At 42.1% G+C, this 21,749-nt stretch overlaps 1 protein-coding gene across 1 annotated transcript; it reads right to left on the bottom strand.

Moving 5' to 3' along the window:
- Window positions 1–6,172: 6,172 nt before the first annotated feature.
- LOC131447222 (ubiquitin-conjugating enzyme E2Q-like protein 1) lies at window positions 6,173–19,610 on the bottom strand. The gene is made up of 2 exons (XM_058618828.1): window positions 19,121–19,610; window positions 6,173–9,648 (listed from the first exon to the last, which is right to left on the bottom strand). The coding sequence occupies exons 1-2, from the start codon at window positions 19,472–19,474 to the stop codon at window positions 9,517–9,519; spliced, it is 486 nt and encodes a 161-aa protein (XP_058474811.1). The 5' UTR covers window positions 19,475–19,610; the 3' UTR covers window positions 6,173–9,516.
- Window positions 19,611–21,749: the final 2,139 nt, after the last annotated feature.

Raw genomic sequence — 21,749 nt, 5'->3', positions numbered from 1 at the left:
GCAGCTCTCACCAGTGGACAGCATTCAGGAATCGATTGGATGAATGGAGGACGACACCGATGTCCATGAGCACATGGAGGGTAAATCGAATTCATCCTCGCCAAAAAGCTGAGAGAGAGAGAGAGAGAGAGAGAGAGAGAGAGAGACAGAGAGAGAGAGAGAGACAGAGAGAGAGAGCTGGCTTAGTGACGCCACCGGAGGCGTCTAAAAATACATTTTTCCCACATGCTCTGTGCCATATAAAATATTTATAGTAAGGCTCAGTCTGCTAAGAATGGCAAATATAATACACACACACACGTACGTGCGCACACACACACACACACACAAACACACACATAGAGGGCCAATTCTTACATAAGAGCTAACTGTAGTTTGACAAAGACAACAGAGCTTAACGCTCTATATCTGTACCAACACGCACACAACTAGTTTTTATATCTTAGTGAGGACACGACATAGACATTATATATTCCCTCGCACCTTACCCAACCTTAACCTTAACATTAACCTTAACCATAACCTTACCCTTAACCATAACCTTAACCTTAACCTTAACCTTAACCATAACCTTAAGCATCACAACTCAATGCCTAACCCTAACCTTAACCCAAAAGCCAGGTCAGGTGCACCCTTGGTGAATTTGCCGTGGGAAGAATACACAACTCCTTATATGGACATCCTGGAGAGTGTGTGTGTGTTTGTACGTCACATATTCAGCCTCTTCTTCTTCTTATGTGTTTGTTGAGTCAGAGTTATGATTCATTTCATATCTCATTTTTACCAATGATATAACGATAATTGTGCAAAAAGTCACAAAAGAGACCGTTTTTTATTTATCGTTTTTGTTCATGAAAACAATTTCACTTTCAAACATTTGGAGTTCTCTTTGCTCAGGTGTGTTTATATAGTTGGTGAAAATGAAAAAAATAAGACTGCCCATAGGTTTTGCTGGAAAAAAGGATATAAGAAAAAAACAAACACACCTTTTATTCATAGCATTTCTTTATGTCGAGCGTGTGTACTCGCACACTATCCATCCTCTTTGTGTTGGATCCTCCTTTCCCTTAAGAATATTATTATTATTATGGGCATTTTCACAAACTGGAGAAGATTTTATCCCTGCAGAGATGGAAGATGGAGCTACAATTGTCACTCGCAACGTCAATAGAACGATCAATGATTTCTATTTACAAGGTAAAAACACAGGGACAGTGTGAAGTGAAATAATAAACATTATTGTAGACAAAAGTGTTGTGTTTTGCTTTGTTTTTGTCCTTCAGCAAACACTTGACGATACAGAGAGTGAAACCCAGTCCTGTGGAACTGGATCCGCTCCAAACTTTGTTCAACCTTTCACTCAAGGCCAGTAATCCTGCTAACACAACATAACACAACCTCTGGTGAGAGTAGAAATCTCACCAGACCATTCAAAACAAGAGAGAATCCTCATGTGGGTCTTGATGTTTGTGGTGTAATTGTTTAGGTTTGTATTGACCTTGAGTGTCTTGAGTGTCTTGAGTGTTTGGTCTGTATTCTGGGAAGCGTCTGTCTCAGATGAGACGTTATCCAGTTACGGTAAAACATAATCGCGCCTGATAACGACATCAGCGCAGGACAGAGTGGCTTTCTCATTGATTAAATGTTGTGACTGTTGTCCCGATCTCTGAATTCAAGTGTTGCAGTTGGATTTTTTGATGCAGGGGAAAATGATAAACCTTTCTTTCTTTCTTGACTTTAGTTTGCGGTTAAGATTGTTAAGATTATAGTGTTTTGCAAATCATGTCTAAAGTCAAAAGCCTGTAAGAACAACACTTAGTCTCCTAATATACACGAAATATTTGAAAAGAAGAGTCATTAAATATAATTTTAAAGGAACATAGCTCTTTAATAAACCTGAATTCAGAACTCAACTTAAGGAAACTAGTTTATGGAACAGTATTTTTTAGAAGGATAATTAAAATACTATTGTTAAATATGTATAATGTGTGATGATAATTCTTGTGGTGGTTTTAATTATTTAAATAATATTTAAAGTAATATCTTTTTTTTTTACAGTATTACAGGTTTTGTTGAGTGTTATATAAAAAGATTTATCTTTTTAATAAATCATATTAAAAAAAATAAAATAATGCAGTGTTTCCCAATCCTGGTCCTCCCACTGGACATATAAACATCGGTTTAGTTTTACATTGGAGTGATTTTTACATTTGATCGCATTTAGGTAACGATGCGATTAATCGCGATGAATAGTAAAGAAAACAGCAGCATGAGGAGCTCATTGTTTACATCATAGATTGAAAGACGGTCGCCACCTGGTTTAGTTAAACTCCATCACTGATAAAGCTACACTTATAAGAATAATTACTGCCTCCGTTCTTACAAACTGCTTCACGTGTCCTCCTTTAATTTATCTGGCAGATGTTTGATGAGGGAACAAAATCAATTTTTGATTGCCCCACTTATCCACACACACACACACAGGCATGTATTGTCTATGTACCAGTCGTCCTGCACTCACTCACTCACTCACACGCACTCACACACACACACACACACACACACACGAGGCATGTATTGTCTATGTACCAGTCGTCCTGCACTCACTCACACATACAGACACACACACACACACACACACACACAGTCCATCGTATCCATACATCTGAACAAGGAAAACAAATTCATTATTCATCGGCGTGTTTCCGAGTGAGACACCAGTGTGCTGGGCATGAATGCATGAATGCATAATGCATGCGGCCCTGTATGAAAAAGGAAATCACATCTCCAGTGTTTGTCACTCAGCTGAGTACAGGACGCACACAGTCCTCCATTATTATCGCCCTCCTGTTGCCCGTTCGTCCGACTTTACAGGTTTTCCGCCACCGCACTGCAGCGTATATCATCTGACACACCAACGATCACGAGACTAAAATATAACGTGTGATCCATATACCATTGATGCGAAAGCGCCGCCGGCACTCCATGCATTTCAAAAGACAGCTATATACATCATAGATTGACTTAAGTGTGGTGGAGGAGGAGGAGGAGGAGGAGGAGGACGGGGATCTATAATTCAACACAGCTTATTTGACGTTTACCTCCCCAGAGATTTGTGCAGTTGTGGGTTTTTCTCCTCCTCTGACCCTTTTTAAAAGCCTGTTTCCCTGCCTCTGCTGACCTTCTTATATCTGCTCCTGGTCTCTCGCTGCAGTCTCTACCTCACCTCACTCTTGTCCTTTCTCTGTGCCCCAATTTTTACTTTCACCACAACCTGTCTAGGCAGATGTCCGCTGATGTCTTTGAGTCTGATTCTGTCAGAGATGTCTTCCTGTTATAAAAGGGAGTTTTGGGTTTGTCTTATCTCTATAATATCGTAAAGGTTTTTGTCTTACTATGTACAGAGCCTTGATATAATATATGTTGTGATTTGGCGCGATACAAATAAAATTGAATTGAATTGAATTGAATTGAATTGAATTGAATTGAACCTCCGTCACCATGTGCATGTGTGTGCTGTGGCCAGATGTGGGATGATGTCACATAGAGACGTTCTGGGAAGTCTCCTGGACATCGCGTGCGTCCGTGATGACGGTGCAGGAGGAAATGGGAGACTCACAAATTGCATCTCATCTAATGAAGCTAATGCAATTGTCAGCTAATACAACTCTCTGTGCCGTGTGGCCTTCTTCTCACCGCCTCGTTACAGCCAGTTTTGTTTTATTAGAGAAAGCTCAATTGTCACTCTCTGTGTAGCTGCATCATTCAGAGACCACAAGCAATGCTTTTTTTGAATTAACTGATCACAGTTGGGTTCGGAGCAAGAGATGGAGGAAGAAAAAATGATGAAAGGATGAAGGTAAGACGTCTGTAAGGCAAACAAAAATGTTTGTAAATGAATAAATTAAATGAAAATGTATGAACTGAATACACTGGCTGTGCCATTGTTATTAGTGCAGCCATGTTTTTCAGTTTATACGTTTCATTTTGGGACTTACATATAGGCCCTTTAACCCTTAGAACACAGTCTGCTTTTTTTCATGATTGTGTTTAAACGTACAGTTTATACAGAGGCGATAAGAATGTGCTACATAGAGTGTCTTATATCCTTAGACAATCTGATGAAAGATTTCTTTCATTTTCACCAACTCTATAAACACACCTGCACTCGGCTCGTTTTTAGGAACAAAAAGAAAAGAAAAAAACTGTATAATTTTGTGACTTCTATACAATTATTTCCACTTTATATTGCGACTAAAAATGCGACATGACTTTGACTCGACAACACGCAAGAAGATGAAAACCTCCCACTTTTTAAAAGCCTGAATATGTGACCTATAAACACCCCCCCGCAGGATGTACATATAAGGGTGCACCTGCGGCACAGATCTGTGTACACACACTCAAATATGACTTTTCTCTGTCGCACACTCACCTCACTAATCACCTGACGGTTAATCCCCATTTTTGCCGGCCCCAGCATCTTTAGCATGATGTCATTACTGTCCCTCTCGCCACACGGATTGCTGTCTCCCCAATGAGAAGCAGAGATAACAGAGAGAGAGAGAGAGAGAGAGAGAGAGAGAGCTCGGGGATCAATTAATTTGTATATGACAGCAATGATGATGATAACAGTGTGTGTGTGTATGTTTGCGTGGTTCAGCAGATTGTGTAATAACACCTGTGTGTATCCAGGTCACCTTTCATGACACAGAGACTCATTTTGTCATTTAATCACCTGTGTGTGTGTGTGTGTGTGTGTATGTGTGTGTGTGTGTGTTTTAAGGCACATGTGGACAAAGACAGGTTGTGGACACCCACGCAGGTGCTTTCCTACAGTCTGATTAGTCCCCAGCTGAGGCTGGAGACACGTCATGTCCCCTGATGAGGACGACGGTGAAGGCACAGGCTGCAAAATTTCGCGTTAGAGCAGCTGCAGCAAACCTAGGATGAGAGTGAAGGTCAGTCAGTTAGCAAGAAAATTAATTATTGTATTACATACATGTGAATATGAATTTAACACACGTAGCATAAAACCATATACTGTAAATATAAAAATATATAAGCTCATATCGGTTGATTGAATTCCGATATGAAGTTGAATTTATTTGTACTTTGCACTACAATGTTGTTCTATTTCTATTCCATTGTTTGTCCTTATCTAATCTAATCTAGCCATCAGACTACTAAATTCCAAATAAGGAATTTGGAATTCGTTCCACGATCTGTGCAATATCTAACTGCTATCTGTTCTGCTGCTCACAGGTTTCATTCCTGTTTTTGTTGTTTTTTTGCACTTTATATATATTTATAATACAAAAACACTTATTTATTCCTTTACTAATCACAGTACACAATAATCTACCTCGTCAGTGCTATGTGTTGTTGTTTTTATCTGCTTGCCAAGCAACGTAATTTCGTTGCCAGTTTTCACTGCTGTGTTCTCTGTGCAATGACAATAAAAGGAAGTCTAAGTCTAAGTCTATCTAATCTACTTTTAGTATACTGCAAATGAACTCTTAACAGTTAAATTGAATACATAAAAAGTATTTACTATAAGTCAACTATATAGCAAATATCTATAATACATGCTGTATAAATTATGTAAATTGAAATAATAAAAATTATAATTATATACTGTATAGGTATACTTTAGACAATTTACTGTAAATTACAAATAAATATAATATAACCTGTACATTAACGATACATAAAACTATACATGTATTAACAGTTTACTGTAAATTAAAAACACACATAATATTCTAACACAGTTTTCCTCTGTGTAACTACTGTATGTGTGTCTTTAATGAACTGTTTTATTGTTATGATCAGCAGCAGGAAACTATCGTTCATCTATCCCCATGACCTCAGGTACACACACACACACACTCACAGGGGCCTGTGATACACACACACGAGAGAAGAGCCCAGGTTATTACAGTCCGTCCTCTCTGAGGATGCAGGAAACACGCTCGTAATGACTGCAGTAAGTCAAAGTAGGACAATGCAGGGGCCAGGCAGAGGACACGGCAGCCTGAAGTGGGTCATTAAAATGCACGCATGTGTCGAGCGCGAGAGGAGCCTCACAACAAGTCCCTGATGTCACATTAGCTCGTAATGTCGACACCAACGAAAGAAAGAAAGAAAAAAAAACACCAAATCAGCAGAGTTTTGAATTAAGCTGTAACTTTTATTGCACATTCCTGTTTGGTCTTGCGATGACCTTTTCACCTTCTGAACTTTTTAACGACCTTTTTCGTCTCGGGGCCAAAAACGCTCAAGTCAGGAGTGGTGACGACGTCGACTGATCGATCGTAGCTCAGATTCCCTTATCGAGTTAGATTTGAAGCATCGGGGAGGTCGCGAGGATCCTAGACGTGAGGACGTGAATCCAGGTCTTTGTGCTGACTGCATTACACGTCGCTATCTAGAGCAGGACCAATGGGGGAATAGACAGTAGTGACATCATGAAGGGGAACTGAGAAGAAGTCAAAGGAGCGCACGTTTTCTTCATTCCACTTTAACGCACTCGCAATGAAGGAAATATTCCTTTTAAAAATTTGAGGCTTTGTAAAATTGTTGTCCCCCCCTCAATAAACACACCTCCCTCCCATCACACAAACACAAAGGCTATCATTCATAGTAAGTTTTTTTTTTTTTTTCTTCTTCTTGTGACAATACCTGCAACATGCTTCAAATCTTCATTTTGGCAAACCACAAATAAATTAAAACACAAACATTCAGAAACACAATGTGACAGTTTGAGGACACTTGGAAAAAGATAAAAGAAAATTAAATACATACAGTACGGAACTTTCCCCCCAAAAAAACTGAGAAAGAAAGAAAGAAAATTTGTCCAAGAAAAGAAACGTATTTGCATTTTTTTTTCTTTACCCCCCCAATATTTTTTCCTTGCTTTTTTCTTGAAAAAAGATATACAGTAGCTAGCTACCAATCACATTTCACATGCAGATATAATACAACATAATCAGTTCACCCAGTTAGTGTCTGGAAACTACCAATCTAAACTATATCACAAAATTGTTCTCTTGAAACCAGCCAACACTGAGCTTTTTGGAGATATTTTGTCTTCGTAATAATCCAGTTTACAGTTTTTCTCTCTCGCTCTGTCGAGAGATCACTCTACGATGACCGACCGCTGAAAGGACAAAATGCAAAGAGGACTAACGCCTTCGTTCACACGTGACCACAGACCAGATGGTGTTGTTCTTTTTTTTTCTCTCTTATTTTCACTTGGTGGACACACACATTCGCACACACACACACACACACAAGTGGGGGCTTTTGAGATGCAGCATAGATGCAAATGTGGCACGATGTGGCTAACTGGCATCAAACTGCCGCCATACCCACCTCACCCCAGCTCACCCACTCTCTGGCCTCCTCACCCCTCCACCCATCCCTCTCCAAAGAAACAGGGCCGGAGCATAAAGTGACAAAATGTCAGTGCCGAGCAGGAGGTTTGACGTCCTCCGTCCGTCCGTCTGCTCTAACGACGTGCTGCTGAAATGTCAGACCAATTAGCGGCTTTTTCCCCCTCTGACATTTTCTGAGCAGAGAGCAAAACAAACACACGAGGACTGCACTGCACAGCACACAGATAAGTCTGTGAATAGTCGGCCGCTCGATTGACAACGTGCCGCTGCCACAGAGTTAATATTAGATATTTATGGAGTCCTTTTATAGCGCGGGAACAGTGCGGCTCCGAGGTAATCACAGCAGGTAGCGAGCAAATGATATCTGTCTTCGGCCATTTTGCAAGCGGCCTGACATTTCAAAGCTCTGCTCTCCTTCTTCTTCTTCTTCTTCTTCTTCTGCCCGTCTTTCAGGAGGCATCAAATTAGGCTCGCTGTGAAGCGTACGGTCAATTAGAGCAGCCACTGCATCTATGGCGGCTCTCCGGCTTCTGTCCATCTTCATTTCTGGGCGTGCTACCGACCGCCCGCCGCTATAAAGGCCACAGGTGGAAGCAACAAGTGTGCGCAGACTTAACGTGCGTGTGTGTGTGGTTGGTGTGCTCTCACCTTGTGCACGGCTAACACACATTTTCTACTGAGCTCCTTTCTGTTTTTTGTGTGGGAACACGTGTTTCGGGAACGAGGCCGTGTGTGTGTGTGTGTGTGTGCGTAGATATTTGCTCTCAGTCTCACACGTGTGGTTACAGACATGGACGGAACGGCAAATTGTTCATTTTGTCGTGTTATTCACAGTAAATCATAGTTTCATGTTGAAACAAACACACAAAACCTACGACGTACCATCTGGTATCTGGATCGTGGGAGTTACAGTCTTTCTGTCCTTTACACACACACACACACACATGATAACATTAAAGTAGAGAGAAAGAAAGAGAGGTGATTGACTGTCAGTCTATTTTTCAAACATAATCCCTGCATAAAAGCAACATGTGACTTTTTTTCCCCCCTCAGTCAAAAGTGATCAATATCTGCAGAAGTGAGTTCTAAATGAAGCCACACCAAAACAGAGAGAAAGAAAGAGTGAACGAGCTCAAGAGAGATAGAGAAAGAACGACAGAGAGAGCGAGAGAGAGAAAGAGCACAGCTCTATGTAAATTACAATCTTCATGTTGCATTTAACTGTGAGCGATGGCACAGTCGAAAAGAAAGAAAGAAAGAAAGAAAGAAAGAAAGGGCGAGGAGGGAGAGATGAAGGAGTAAGTAAAAATGCCAGTGCTGCCCATCTATTAAACATTAATAGCTTCATTTACATGTAAATGATCCAACAGCTACACAGAGACAGGGAGGAATGTAATGCCAGTTCATTTTTAAGGAGACGACACGAGAGGACGAGGACAGCGAGGACAGCGAGGACAGCGAGGACAGAAGAGGGGGATGAGTCTCCTTCGTTTATGAGTCTTTCCACACAGGTGCAACGAGTCCACGCAGTTCCATTTAGTTCTGCACGTGCATGTGGGTGCAAACTGGGAGAAGAAAAAAAAGAAAAAGAAGTCCAACAACAGTCACCTGCATCTGTATGCACGTGCACACACACACACACACACACACACCCCGGCTGATGGAGCGACAGAAACACACACACACACACACACACACACACACACACACACCCCGGTTGATGGAGCGACAGAAACACACACACACAAAAACACACACAGCTCCCTCTCAGGCTTTTTTTCAAATCTCCCTGAAGGAGAGAGAGAGCGAGAGCGGGTGAGGTGGTGGTGGTGGTGGGGGCGAGGGGGGGGGGGTTGAAAGTCCGCGATGATGACACCGCGTCTGCTCTCCGAGTCTTTTGGTTTAAGATGGAGAGAAAATTCAAACATTAACGAGACACAAAAACAAATGAAACAGCCAAAAAAAAAGAAGAGGGGCGGGGTAGAGGTGAGAGATCGTTGCGTTGACGTGGTGTGTCGTTTAGCGTGTCGGGGCTAGCTGGGTTTGTCCGGCTAGCGCAGGGGGGTCGGGGGGGTGGAGGGTTGGGGGGGAGAGGGTGGACGTTGGGGCCGAGCACTCAACCGTCGGACACGGGCGGAGACACCCAGCCGTACTTCTCGTGGGTCTTCACCAGGGACTTGAAGGTGGCCTCGGCCTCCTTGCGGCTGAACGCTTTCTTGGACTTCCCCGCTTTCCTACATATACGCCCCTGTGAGGAGAGAGGAGAACGAGACATGTGAGGCTGTGGGAAAATAATATGCAGACATGTGCGTCAATGGGACAATTACAAAGTTCATTCAGGAGTCACAGGTGAAATGAAGGTAAAATAATAATGATGTTTTTCAGTTCAGTTTTCTTTTGTTCCTTTTTTAAAACCTAGGATTTTTTAACGTACTTTTTCTTATGTATTTTACTTATATTGCCTTATTGCCTTCACTCTGTGATTCCACATCTGTGAAAGGTGTGTTACGACCCCAGGATCCTGGCTTCTTTTTCCTCGTCAGCCCTACATTTTTTTTGGGGACTGTCAATTGTAACTAACAGGACGCCACAGCCACCTGATGCCAAACAAGAAGAATAAAAATCGCCTATTAGCTGTGATCTTTCTTTTTGAGTCTCCTCCATACAGCAGGAAAACCAGCACACGTCAGATTCTTCTTTGTCAGACGCTGTTGTTCTCGTCTCCTCACAACAGCCAGTGGTGTAAAAGCTTATTTTAGCAAAAAACTATTTCATGTGTTTTAAATAGAGAGCGAGAGAGAAAGACAAGGACACAGTGCGTGTGTGCAGATGGACAAAGCCGCGCGGGGGAGGGGGGGTTCGGGGGTGACCAACATTTGACCGACATTAGATCAATGTTTAAAGGCTTTTAAGATGTCAGGTTTAATCAGTGTCCTTCGCTGCACTCGGCAACACAGAGATAAGAGAAGTGCTCGACCAAACTGCCTGCTTTAAATGCAGGGGGAAAGAAAATGCTTAAATATTACAAGAAAATAGATAACAAGAGCATGAAAAAAGCATCTCACTCAGGACACCGTGACATCCAGGCACCAGCTTGTCCTTCAAACACCAGCGGCTAATAATAACCGTGGGATGACACAAGGAGGGGACGGAGAATTAGAGGTGTGGGTGTTCCATGTGATGATGAAGTGTGTGTGTGTGTGTGTGTGTGTGAGAATAAATAAACAATGAGAAACAACTGTCTTCTCGTTTAAAACATGGCCGCGACAAAGACGTGATTCATACGAGTTTCAGTCGAGTGTGAAATGTACGAGTTTATGAATAAGATCAGTGCCAAAATACAAGAACGTCAAAAAAACCAAAGGTTGTCACAAACAAGTCCGTCCAAATCTTTGTCAACTGAGCACAAACCCACCGCTGCAGACTGTACATAGAAAATGGATTTTCTTTACAAAACACACACTTTGCCTTTGTGAAACCTCCAGATTTTTCTTGAAACCAGACGTTGCCTCCAACCAGACAATATGAGCTAATGAGCTAAATATCACACTAATGTCCACTCACATTGTCCTCTAATGGGAACATCATTTACAACATTCACATCACGTTCTCTTGGAGAAGACCTGAATCTAACAATTGAGACCATTAAACCATTAAAGTAGGCGACATTTCCTCACAGACGCCCCTTCAAATGTAGCTCTTTTCGCAAAACAGTGGAGTCGCCACCTGGTGGCTGTTCAGTATATTCTCACTTCCTGATAGACTTCATGGAGAAAACCACAACACTGACTGACTAACAGTGACTTCTGTAAAGACCCTGTACACACGACATGTGTTCTCTCTCCCAGGGCCCTGGCATTATTTCCTCGTAGATATTTAAAGTGGGCGTGGTTAATGCAGAAATATTCTCTGTTCTTGTGGAGTATACGTCCACTTTAGGGCTTCAACTATCTAACTCATCTGACGATTATTTCCTCCATTGCTCGAGTCATCGTTTGGTCCATAAAATGTTGAAAAACTGTCTTTTCAGACCTGGACATGAGGATTTTCTCAAGTGCCGCAAAGAAACCGGAAAACATTCACATTTAGGAAGCTGAGAAACCAGGGAAACTTGAATTACCGATTCATGGATGATCAAAATAGTTGATGTTTCATTGAGTAAACGATGAATCGAGTCATTGTTTCAGCTCTGGTCCAGTTTCACATGACATTAATTGAATGGCTGCAGTTGTACGTGCTCTGTAACACTGCACACGTCCGTTCTTCTCAAGTACAAAATGGCTCCAAACTGAGGAAACTCAACCGATACTAATTCCATTATTTTAGATGACGACCTCCTCCACATACAGCAGCACAGAACTGCCAGATAAATCTGCACTCGGCACCGTAATCCTTCATGCTCCTATCATAATCTTAAGACTATTATTCCACAGCTATAATTGACCCAGGGGTCAGCAGCTGTTGTTTGTGACTGATCAACTGATCCACTTTTCACTCTTTTACATTTTCTAGGCCGACCTGCTCCTGTTAGCACTGATAGCTTAGCACAAAGTAATTAAAATTAAAAGGCCTAAATACAGGCTTAGGTGAAGACTAATCATTAACATTAAATAGTAAAATGAAAGCTTCTCTGTACAGTCAAACACTTTCCTCCACCGCGGTACAGTTTGACGGATGACCACTGAGTCCTCTCGGCGTACTCGCGCGGCTATTTTAGGTCACGAGTGATGCAGGGGGATGAAGGGAGATGAGGTGATAACGTGAATGATCTGGAGATTAGGGTTACAGTTTCCATTCCTGTAGCGACACTGGCCTCGTTTCACCGCGTGGCTTAGTGTCACTCACACTCACACTCACACTGACTCTCCTCACTTTGTCCCGCAGATACAATGACACAATAACAGCAGCTCGTCTTTATTGTTGTTTTCACCGGCACGTTAAAAAGTCGATATTGAAATCAACACTCGCTACAAAATGCCCAAGACGGGACATTGAATCCGGCGTTGACTCTGTGTCACAAAACAAATACGGCTGATCTGCGGTCAGTGTCATGCAAAATGTAGGATTACTTGTCCCAGTATACAAGCACGAGCACGGAGTTGTTATTGAATGATGCGTTAGGTATGTGGCCAGACGCCCTCTCTCACATTGTTAGTAGTCGGAGGTCATTTGACTGTAAATCACGTTATCTGGTGTTTGAAAGTGTGATCATGAGAAATGACTAGTTGCGATTAATACAGCCGAGATTAACGCACGATGACGATGAATCTATGGATTCTTTCCTCGATTTCTCGAAGTAATCGTCCATAAAATGTCAGAAAATGTTAAAAAATGTTTGTTAAACCTGGAAAGGATGAGTTTCTCGAATGTCTTGTTTTGTTGTTTAGTTTTAATGATTTCTTTGTTATATGGAGCAAAAAACAAAGAAAATATTCACATTTAAGAAGCTAAAACAAACAGAAATCTTGTTTTAATAATGAAAAAAGCTTCAAACCGATTCATCGATTATCAAAATAGTTGACGATTCCTTCAGTAATGGATGAATAATCGAGTAATCTCTAGATTGTTGGGTGGAAGGTTTCATTTGAAGGACGCTGAGCGACGTAACCATCGATAAAGCAAAGGTTTTATCTACCAGGGAGTCACGGCACAATTTGTTGACAATGACGGGAAGTTGCGATCCTTGACTGTCAAAAAAAACCAACCAAAAAACTGTCATGAGCCACTCTAGACACACAGATAGTGTCTGTAACATGCTGGCAGCTGCCCGGAGACTTCAGTCTCTCTCTCATGACAAATGTGAATGTGTGAGTTTCTAAGGACATTCTCAGGTGGATTGTCGTGGTTGTTATGTGATGTTAACACGTGTCCTTGTCGCATACAGGATGGCAGTCATCCATGTTGAGCCTTTTATTTTAAGATGACCTGGTTGGCACTTGACAGGCCTCAGTCTCTTTGGAATCGCAAAAGTTCTATGTGTCGTTCTCTGTTTAAAAAAAACACACAAACTGGGATTAACCTAGATGACATCACACATACGCGACAAAAATGGTGACAAAATTCGCCAAAACAGATCATGATTAAAGACCAAAGACGAGAGAGAGAAAGTGTGTGCGGTGATTAACAAGCACACACCACAGTCTGTGGCTCTGGCTTGAAAAGGGCAAATTGAGCATTAATTAGCACCATTGTGCGAGCAGTCGTTAAGAATTACTCGGTATGAAGGACCCAAAGATGGATGGATGGATGGATGGATGGAGAGAGAAAGAGAGAGAGAGGGAGAATATGTGTGTGTGTGTGTGTGTTGTGGCTCCATTTAGCAAGCGCCTCCGGCCGATACAGTGCCATGTCAGTGTTTGTCTATTTCAATGTTCATGTAAAGTGGCTGCTGGGTAATCGTGTGAATGAAGATCAGTCAATGGGCAGTGGAAGGGGGGAGAGGCCCCAGTGCATGTTGGGAACCAGCTCTGGGGGCCGAGGGCGTTGCATAACACGGACATGTGCTTTAAAACGAGCTGTGATACACAAAACAGGGATCAATGTCAGCATCATCATCATCATCATCATCATCATCATCATCATGGTGGTGAGATCAGTAAGGAAAAACCCCGTGGGAACTGAAGGGACTGACAGCGGGGTCATTAAGGGTAATGCCACTGTATATGTCATAGGTTTCTGATTCCTTGTTGTTTTGGGCTGTAACGCAGATTAACTGAACACAGAAAAAAGGAAGTTTTAAAAAGGGGGCCGTGTTTGCTGTGTTTTCTGTGTTTACTTCTCTTCTCTGGGGAAATCGCAGGAATAAAACATGTGATGAGGTCATTCAGGGTGTCCCCAAACTTCACTGAAGCTAGTGTCTACATTTATGGATCTATGGAGGGACTGGACATTCCTAATTATGAGTGTGTAAAAAAACAAAAAGGGGACTTTTCAACCACATATTTACACACAAAATAGTGATTGGTTGTCTCAATTTTTCATAATGAAAGTCTGGCAAACACACATGGTTGAAAATATGTGGGATACAGTGTCCAGGGTTTAACATGTAGGAGGTTTTATTGGCCGAAACTGAACATACTATGTATATATATATATATATATATATGTATATATATATATATATATACATATATATGTATGTATATAGTATATATATGTATATATATATATATATATATACACACATATATATACTATATACATACATATATATATATTTTTATAAGCATATACTTTTACTTTTAACTATACTTTTAAAGAGCCACTTCACCCATAAAATATAGTTTTTTTCCCCACAACAACAGAGGAAGTTGGGATTGAAAGAAATAAAACTTGATGTCAAAGTCACTTCCTTCAAAGAAAATAAAAGCCCTGCACTGGTCTTCGCTATGTTTTTCTGTCAATTATAACACGTTTTATGAGTAAAACTAAAATAAATTAAAAAAAGAAACTCGTCAAATTGAATCCAACCCTGTATTAGAATGTGAATTAAACTAACACGGCAGCATCGTCAAGGATTTTAAGTTTATTCTTCACAAAAATATCTATTCCTCATCACATGAAAGATATCTTCTTTCACTGTTGTGTTCTGATGTCTTTGACTCATTTCTGCATTGAAACTAGTGCGTTTAGAGGGATATTTCAGTTTTTTTAACGTGTGTGATTGTAAGCTTTGTGTGTCCCTGGACCTTGAGCAGTCTGAGTCAAGCCTGCTACAGTAGTTCTCAGTGAAAACACCAGGAAATATGGATTTTTAATCACATAGCAAAAGTCCCATCCACTTTAATCTATGTCAACTCAAGTCTGCGATATTTTAAGATTATGTTCACGTCTTTATTTCACCTTTATTCAGTCTTTTGCAATGGGAAACTGACGTTTGTAAACCACTCGCTCTCTCATGCCAAAGTCCATAGAGAAAATCAGTGGTTTCAGCTCTCGGGGACACAACAGCCGCTGATCTACTGCTGCCTCGTGTGGTCAGTTTGTGTCACTGATGGAAATCTGAATGCAGGATTTTAAATGCCGAATTTTTTTAAATCACACAGTTGAACTTACTGATGGAGGCAGCAGTGAATCAACAACTCCTGTGTGCTGTGACGTTAAAATCGCTGATTTTCTCTATGGACTTTGGTGTGGGAGAGTGAGTGGTTTACAAACTTCAGTTTCCTGTTGGAAAACTCTGTCTAACAGTGAGATAGACAGTGAGATGACTCTTTTGTTAAGGGGCTAAAATCTGCTACATGACACTAAAACATTTTCTTACCACTGCTGTGCAGACGACACACAACGACAGAGCAATTTACAAAATAGCTCACAGGACGCTGAAGATGCTGAATCAGAGTGTGATGCTCTTTGCTCTTTTCTACCACCTGCAGATCACCGTGGGGGTGAATTCACAAACTTTATCTCAGCTTCTGTCGCTGTGTGTGTGTGTGTGTGTGTGTTTGCTCACATGAGCTCTGTTGACGTTCACCTCAACACGCACAGTGACTCCATGCAATGTCACTTGGTAAAAATAGAGAAGAGGTTTTTCTAAATAAGCCACCGTGTTATTGTCACGGGAGACTTGTTGCTCAAGGACAAACGAACATGTTCTGTGTGTTTAAGCTTATATATGACTAAATATATATGCATGTATGTATGTAAGCGCTGCGTGTTTTGTTTGCATGATGCCTGAGAGACGAGGGTACGGCTCAATTAAAATGAGGACATGAGATGCATGCAAACGTCTGCACGTCCTCGAGAGAAGCAAACAAAAAGATCCAGACGTACAAACACACACAAATTATTAATCATTAGTTTCTTTTAGCAAACTAGACGGACGGGAATTACAGGGTAGCTCACGATAAGATACGACACATGGTCCATGATAGCAATTATATCGCAATACAACGATTCTGTGATACTCAGACAATCGTATTGCGATGCATCACGATGTCTGTCTAACTGGAGAAAAACGAATGCTAAAACGATGACAAGTTAAAAGTGCAGGATTTCTCTATTTATTCACAATAAAGTGCATAAAGTCTAGAGCTGAAACAATTACTCGATTAATTGATTATTAATTGGTTTGAAGATTTTTTCATGATTAAAACAAGATTTATGATGGTTTCAGCTTCTTCAGTCATCATCTACCGCTTTATCCTCTGCTAGAGGGTCACGGGGGGTGCTGTGCCAATCTCAGCTACATCGGGCGATAGGCGGGGTACACCCTGGACAGTACGCCAGTCCATCGCAGGGCCACACACAGATAGAGACAAACAACCATTCACTCTCACACTCACTCCTATGGTCAATTTAGATTGTCCAATTTACCTATCCCCACATCGCATGTTTTTGGACTGTGGGAGGAAGCCGGAGAACCCGGAGAGAACCCACGCACACACGGGGAGAACATGCAAACTCCATGCAGAAAGGCCCTTGTTCCAACCGGGGCTCGAACCCGGGTCTTCTCGCTGCAAGGCGAAAGTGCTAACCACTACACCACCGTGTGGCTGGTTTCAGCTTCTTAAATGTGAATATTTTGTTTGTTTCTTTGCTCCATACAAACAAAGTAATCATTAAAAACTGAATACTTTTGGTTTGTGGACAAAAACAAGACATTCAAGAACATCATCATTTCCAGGTTTGACAAAAACTGATCCACGTTTTTTTTTCTGACATTTTGTGGACCAAACAATTACACGATTACGAAAATAATCGTTAGTTGCCGCTCTAATAAAATCTATGTATTGAACGTGGACAGGGCATCTCTTAACGTAGCTTTCTCCACCATTAATTATCCCGCCATAAACTCCCTCCTCCCTCCTCCCTCAGCCAGGTAACTTCCAATGCCCAAGTTTGAAACTAGCATGGACGATTTACTTAAGAGTGCCTTCATTTGTGAATTTAAATAACTGGTACTTGCCCTGGTGTATCAGTTATCACATCGCACGAAGAAAGGACAACAATATATCACCAAAATGGATATTTTGACCTTGTTCACTGTAATTAGGGCGCACCTTCCTCTCTCCGTGTTTGACCTCTCAGACTCCAGAGGAGCACATGAACACATGACTCTGGAGTAAAGTAAAGTGGAATCACAAAACCACAAGAAAGCCACTGAGGTTTTGGAGGTTGGGGCGGGAGAATCCAGTGACGGTTTACATAAGGTCTCCTCCTCCTGCCACTGCACTGTCATACACACACACACACACACACACACATATACAGCTGTGACGTCAAACGGCACAGAGCGAGTGAGGTGAGCGACGCAGCTTCGGGGCCTTGTGAAATGAATGGATGATGATGATGACGAGGAAAGTGAGCACTGGATTAGAAAGCACATTAAGTCCCATGTGGGAGGGAAAACAAGAAAAAATCTAGTCAGAGTTGGAACGATTATAGCCAGGAGAGCTTTTAGAGATGCAGTTATTTCCATTGGTATTGCAGAGCTGCTGCTGCTGCTGCTGCAGTGCACACTGGGAATGTGAAAAACAGATTTGACAGGATTACATAATCCAGTCAGTCTAAGTCACTGAGGACTGTTGGTAGGTCTGCTACCTGCTGTCCCTATTCATCCATCTGTCTCTCCATCCATCATGTGTTGAAAACACATCTTATTCCACCCCCGTTTAGAATAATCTGATGGGAATATGGACGCGGCTGCACCACGCAGCCGGCACAGGGACACTTCCACTATCACTGCAATGGCAGCAGGTCTCGGCTGTCGTCAGGAAACTGATTTATGGAGGCGATAAAAGGACAGAGACCGCATTAGGAGAACACTGAGCATCACACTGCACAAAATGGCCGCCGTAAAGTCACATAAAGATTAATAATAATCACAATCATGCATTTGCTCACAGCAGAAAAAGGAGGGGTGGGATGAAGGGACCACAGTCCTGGAATACTAAACTGCAGCCTCTACAGCTGACAGAGTGACAGAGGATGCTATAAATAGACTGCAGCTACAGGAGATTGATCGATTTTATGGCATAAATTTATCATCTGAGGTTTTACAATGAGAATAAATGGTAAAATCTGTAATCCTATTTGGATTAGGACTGGATAGTTTGGGTTAGACATCGAAAAAAATTTTCCTGACACATTTTGCGACTGTGATTTGATTTTTTCCAGCTAAAGTAAAGCTTTAGTTTCATATTTACTGCTATACTATACTCCAATATAAGAGGGAGAATTTAAAGATATACATGCTTTTAAAAAATCTTTTGAAATTGACATGGAAAAATATAAAAAATAGAACGATTAATTGTTAGTACCTATTTTGGAAATAAGTATTTTCAAGATTTAGACCTTTAATCCTGAGAGATTAAGCCACAAACTTGGTTTTGGGACTATCCTGTTTGTTTGTCAGCAACATAACTTCAAAAAAGAAAGGATGGATAGTAATAAAATAAGATTGGACAAAGGCAGAATGCCTTCAAATGAATTATCTGTGATAATCTGGACCAGGATTGTGATTTCAAACAACAAACAAGTGTTGACCTTGTGAGATAAAACAGTTGCCTTCGTAAACCCATGACACATTCTTCTATGCTTCTCCAAATTATTCGTAAGAAATTAGACTTTGTCATAGGACCGTGGTGCGTAAAAGCGGTTCATTACGCACGATGGAGCTTTATCCAGTGGTGTGTCATGGCTGGGGATGAATGAGTGACTGACATGTGACCTGCTGTGACTTGTGATATTCCTGATAAGCGAAGAAGCACCGCTCTCACCTGTCCTTTTACGAGGCTGGCTGCAAACTGCCTCATGACCGCCTCCACCGTGTAGGCGCTGGACCATCCGCGCGGGGTCAACAGCTCCATGCATATGGCCCCGCCGTCCAGCACGTAGCCGTTCTCCAGGCGGGGCGTCAGGACGCGCATGAAGGGCGGCGAGAAGGGGAAATTGTCGGGGAAGGTGACGTTGAGCAGGATGAACTCGGTGCACGTCTCCTTCATGTCCTGCCACAGTGCCGAGTCCTTGTCCACTTGGTGCAGCTTGACGTTCCAGTCGTACAGGTTGTCCTCCACGAGCTCCACCGTGATGAAGTTGTCCCCTAACCTCCTGATCTCCTGCAGCTCCTTCATCAGCCGCCGCGTCCGGACCTGGGTGCAGTGTTGCCGGTGAGGCGCCAGCGGTGCTATGGAGGAGGCACTGGTCGCTTTACTCCCTCCTCCGCCTCCTCCTCCACTTCCACCTCCACTACTGCCACCTCCTCCCCCTCCTCCACCGCCTCCTCCTCCTCCTCCTCCTCCACCACCACCTCCTCCTCCCTTCTGCTGTTTCTCCTTCGCATCCTTGCCCTGCTTATCCTTGGCGCTCGCCTTGTCCTTGCCGTGCTGGTCCAGCTTCCTCGCCTTGATCTCCGGCGTGCTCAGGATGTTGTTGGTTTCGTTGGCGGTCTGACAGTGTTTGTTGGTGTTGTTCTTCTGGTTCCCTTTGCTCCCCTTTAACGAGCCCTGGTGGTGCTTTGGGTCCTCGGTGTCTCGGTCGTGCAGGCGGATCAGACCGATCTTCCGCAGTAGGGTGGCCATAATTTTTTTATGGATCTATATTTTTTGTGTTTCCTCCGCCGGTCCTCCCCCCCCGCACAGGGGCGATATTCACCCTTTTCCTTTGCGCCGGTTCGTGCTCACAGAGACGACCTTTATTGACGCTGATTATTAACCTTGTTGTACCGCAATCCCCCCTTCAGCCTCGGGATGAAGACGAGCGGGCACAGCCTGCGTGGATCTGTCCTCACTGCATCATCTCCACAGAAACGACTGAAACGAAAACAAACACACAAAAAAAATAGAATAAATCAACAACATCATTAATGAGTGTGACTGCGGTTGTTCAGTGCAGCAGAAACACTAATGTCATATTACAATATACATAATAACACAAAGGTGAGGCCGTGTTTTATCCATTTACGCACAATTACAATACAATACAAACTGCGGGATTATGTTATGATGTGGGAAAATGATAAAGAGAGACGTCAAGATGCTAAATTATGACTATCCACAGCTGTCCTCATCACAGGATTCATGTCCACACATGCAGCGATCCGTGGTCCCACTCACCGTGAACGAGTCTCCAGTTCTGAGTCCCAGTCCTCTCTCTGCTCCGCTTTTCCTCCCCACTGCGTAAATGAAATACAACACGGGAGCGAGAGAGGGAGAAATGGCTCCAGCCAGCATCCACGAGAAAGAGCTGTCGACGGTGAGAGGGCTGCAGGAGAGTGGGAGAGGAGGAGGATGAGGAGCAGAGAGAGAGAGAAACGAGAGAGAGAGGGGGGGAGAGAGAGAGAGAGAGAGAGAGAGAGAAACGAAGAGTGAGAGAGTGGACGTGTGTGCACTGCAGCTGCGGCTTTAATGCAGCCGAGGATGAGCCAACCCGCGGTTAATGCCTGTGATGCTGTCATCCTGGGCTTTTCGAAATAAAAGCCCCGCGAAAGCTCTCTCTCTCTCTCTCTCTCTCTCTCTCTCTCTCTCTCTCAATCCCTATCTAAATAATAACAATATATCTTTGTGACTTGGTCAGGCCATGAAACAAGACACACAAAAAAGACATACAATTATAAGTTTTCAGACACATTTCAAATCATTATTTATATTATTATTATTATCATTATTAATATGTTCTTATAGAATGATAAATGGTTTGTATTTATACAGCACTTTTCTTGACCACTCAAAGCTGCTTTCTTTACACTACAGTTTTACAGCTATTCATCCATTCACACCCATTCAATCACACGTCCATACAGCATGACTTTAAAGACAAGGCCATTACAATTTAACCGAACGGTGAAACATAATTTACATCAGGAATAAGTCAAAAAGAGCTTATTTTTGTATTAAACTGTCAGGACAGTGACACTTTAAATGCTTAAATGTATTATTTTGAAGGTTTACAGCTTATTTCCTGTTGTATTTTGGCTAACCCAGTGTAGCTTGATGTTCAGTGCTTAGTTACCTGAGGGAAGTGCTGGAGTTTATATTCTTGTCAGCTCATGTGTTACATTGTTTTATAAAAAATAAATAAATAGTAGTCGTATTATTATTATTTCAATCTGTATCCAGAGTTCTAAAGAGTCCCTACATGAGGTGGAATAGTTCAAATAGCTTTACTCCCTGATATCAGCCATACAAAGACGTGTAATATTAAGGATATTATTGAGGAGGATTAAAGGAATTCCATGATTCATCTTGTCTTTCTTTTCTTTTTTGATTCTGTCCACACAGTTGCGACACAGTTGTCTGAAGACAACACAAACAATACTATCTCTCCCATAAATGAATAAATAGTGTCACATTAATAACATTATTTATGTTGTTACACAACAAAAGCTGGAGAGACGTGAACACATTCTTT

The sequence above is a fragment of the Solea solea genome, chromosome 20, assembly GCF_958295425.1.
Source record: "Solea solea chromosome 20, fSolSol10.1, whole genome shotgun sequence".
Lineage (NCBI taxonomy): Eukaryota > Metazoa > Chordata > Actinopteri > Pleuronectiformes > Soleidae > Solea > Solea solea.
Note: the sequence above shows the minus strand (reverse complement) of the source record. Positions and strands in the feature narration are given on the sequence as shown.

What these genes read in the sequence shown, in the direction of transcription:
- LOC131447222 (XM_058618828.1), bottom strand. Translation starts at nt 19,474, where the DNA reads ATGAAGGAGCTGCAGGAGATCAGGAGGTTAGGGGACAACTTCATCACG. An exon ending in CCAGCCTCGTAAAAGGACAG is followed by an intron (nt 9,649 to 19,120) that starts GTGAGAGCGGTG and finishes CTCTCCTCACAG; the next exon opens with GGGCGTATATGTAGGAAAGC.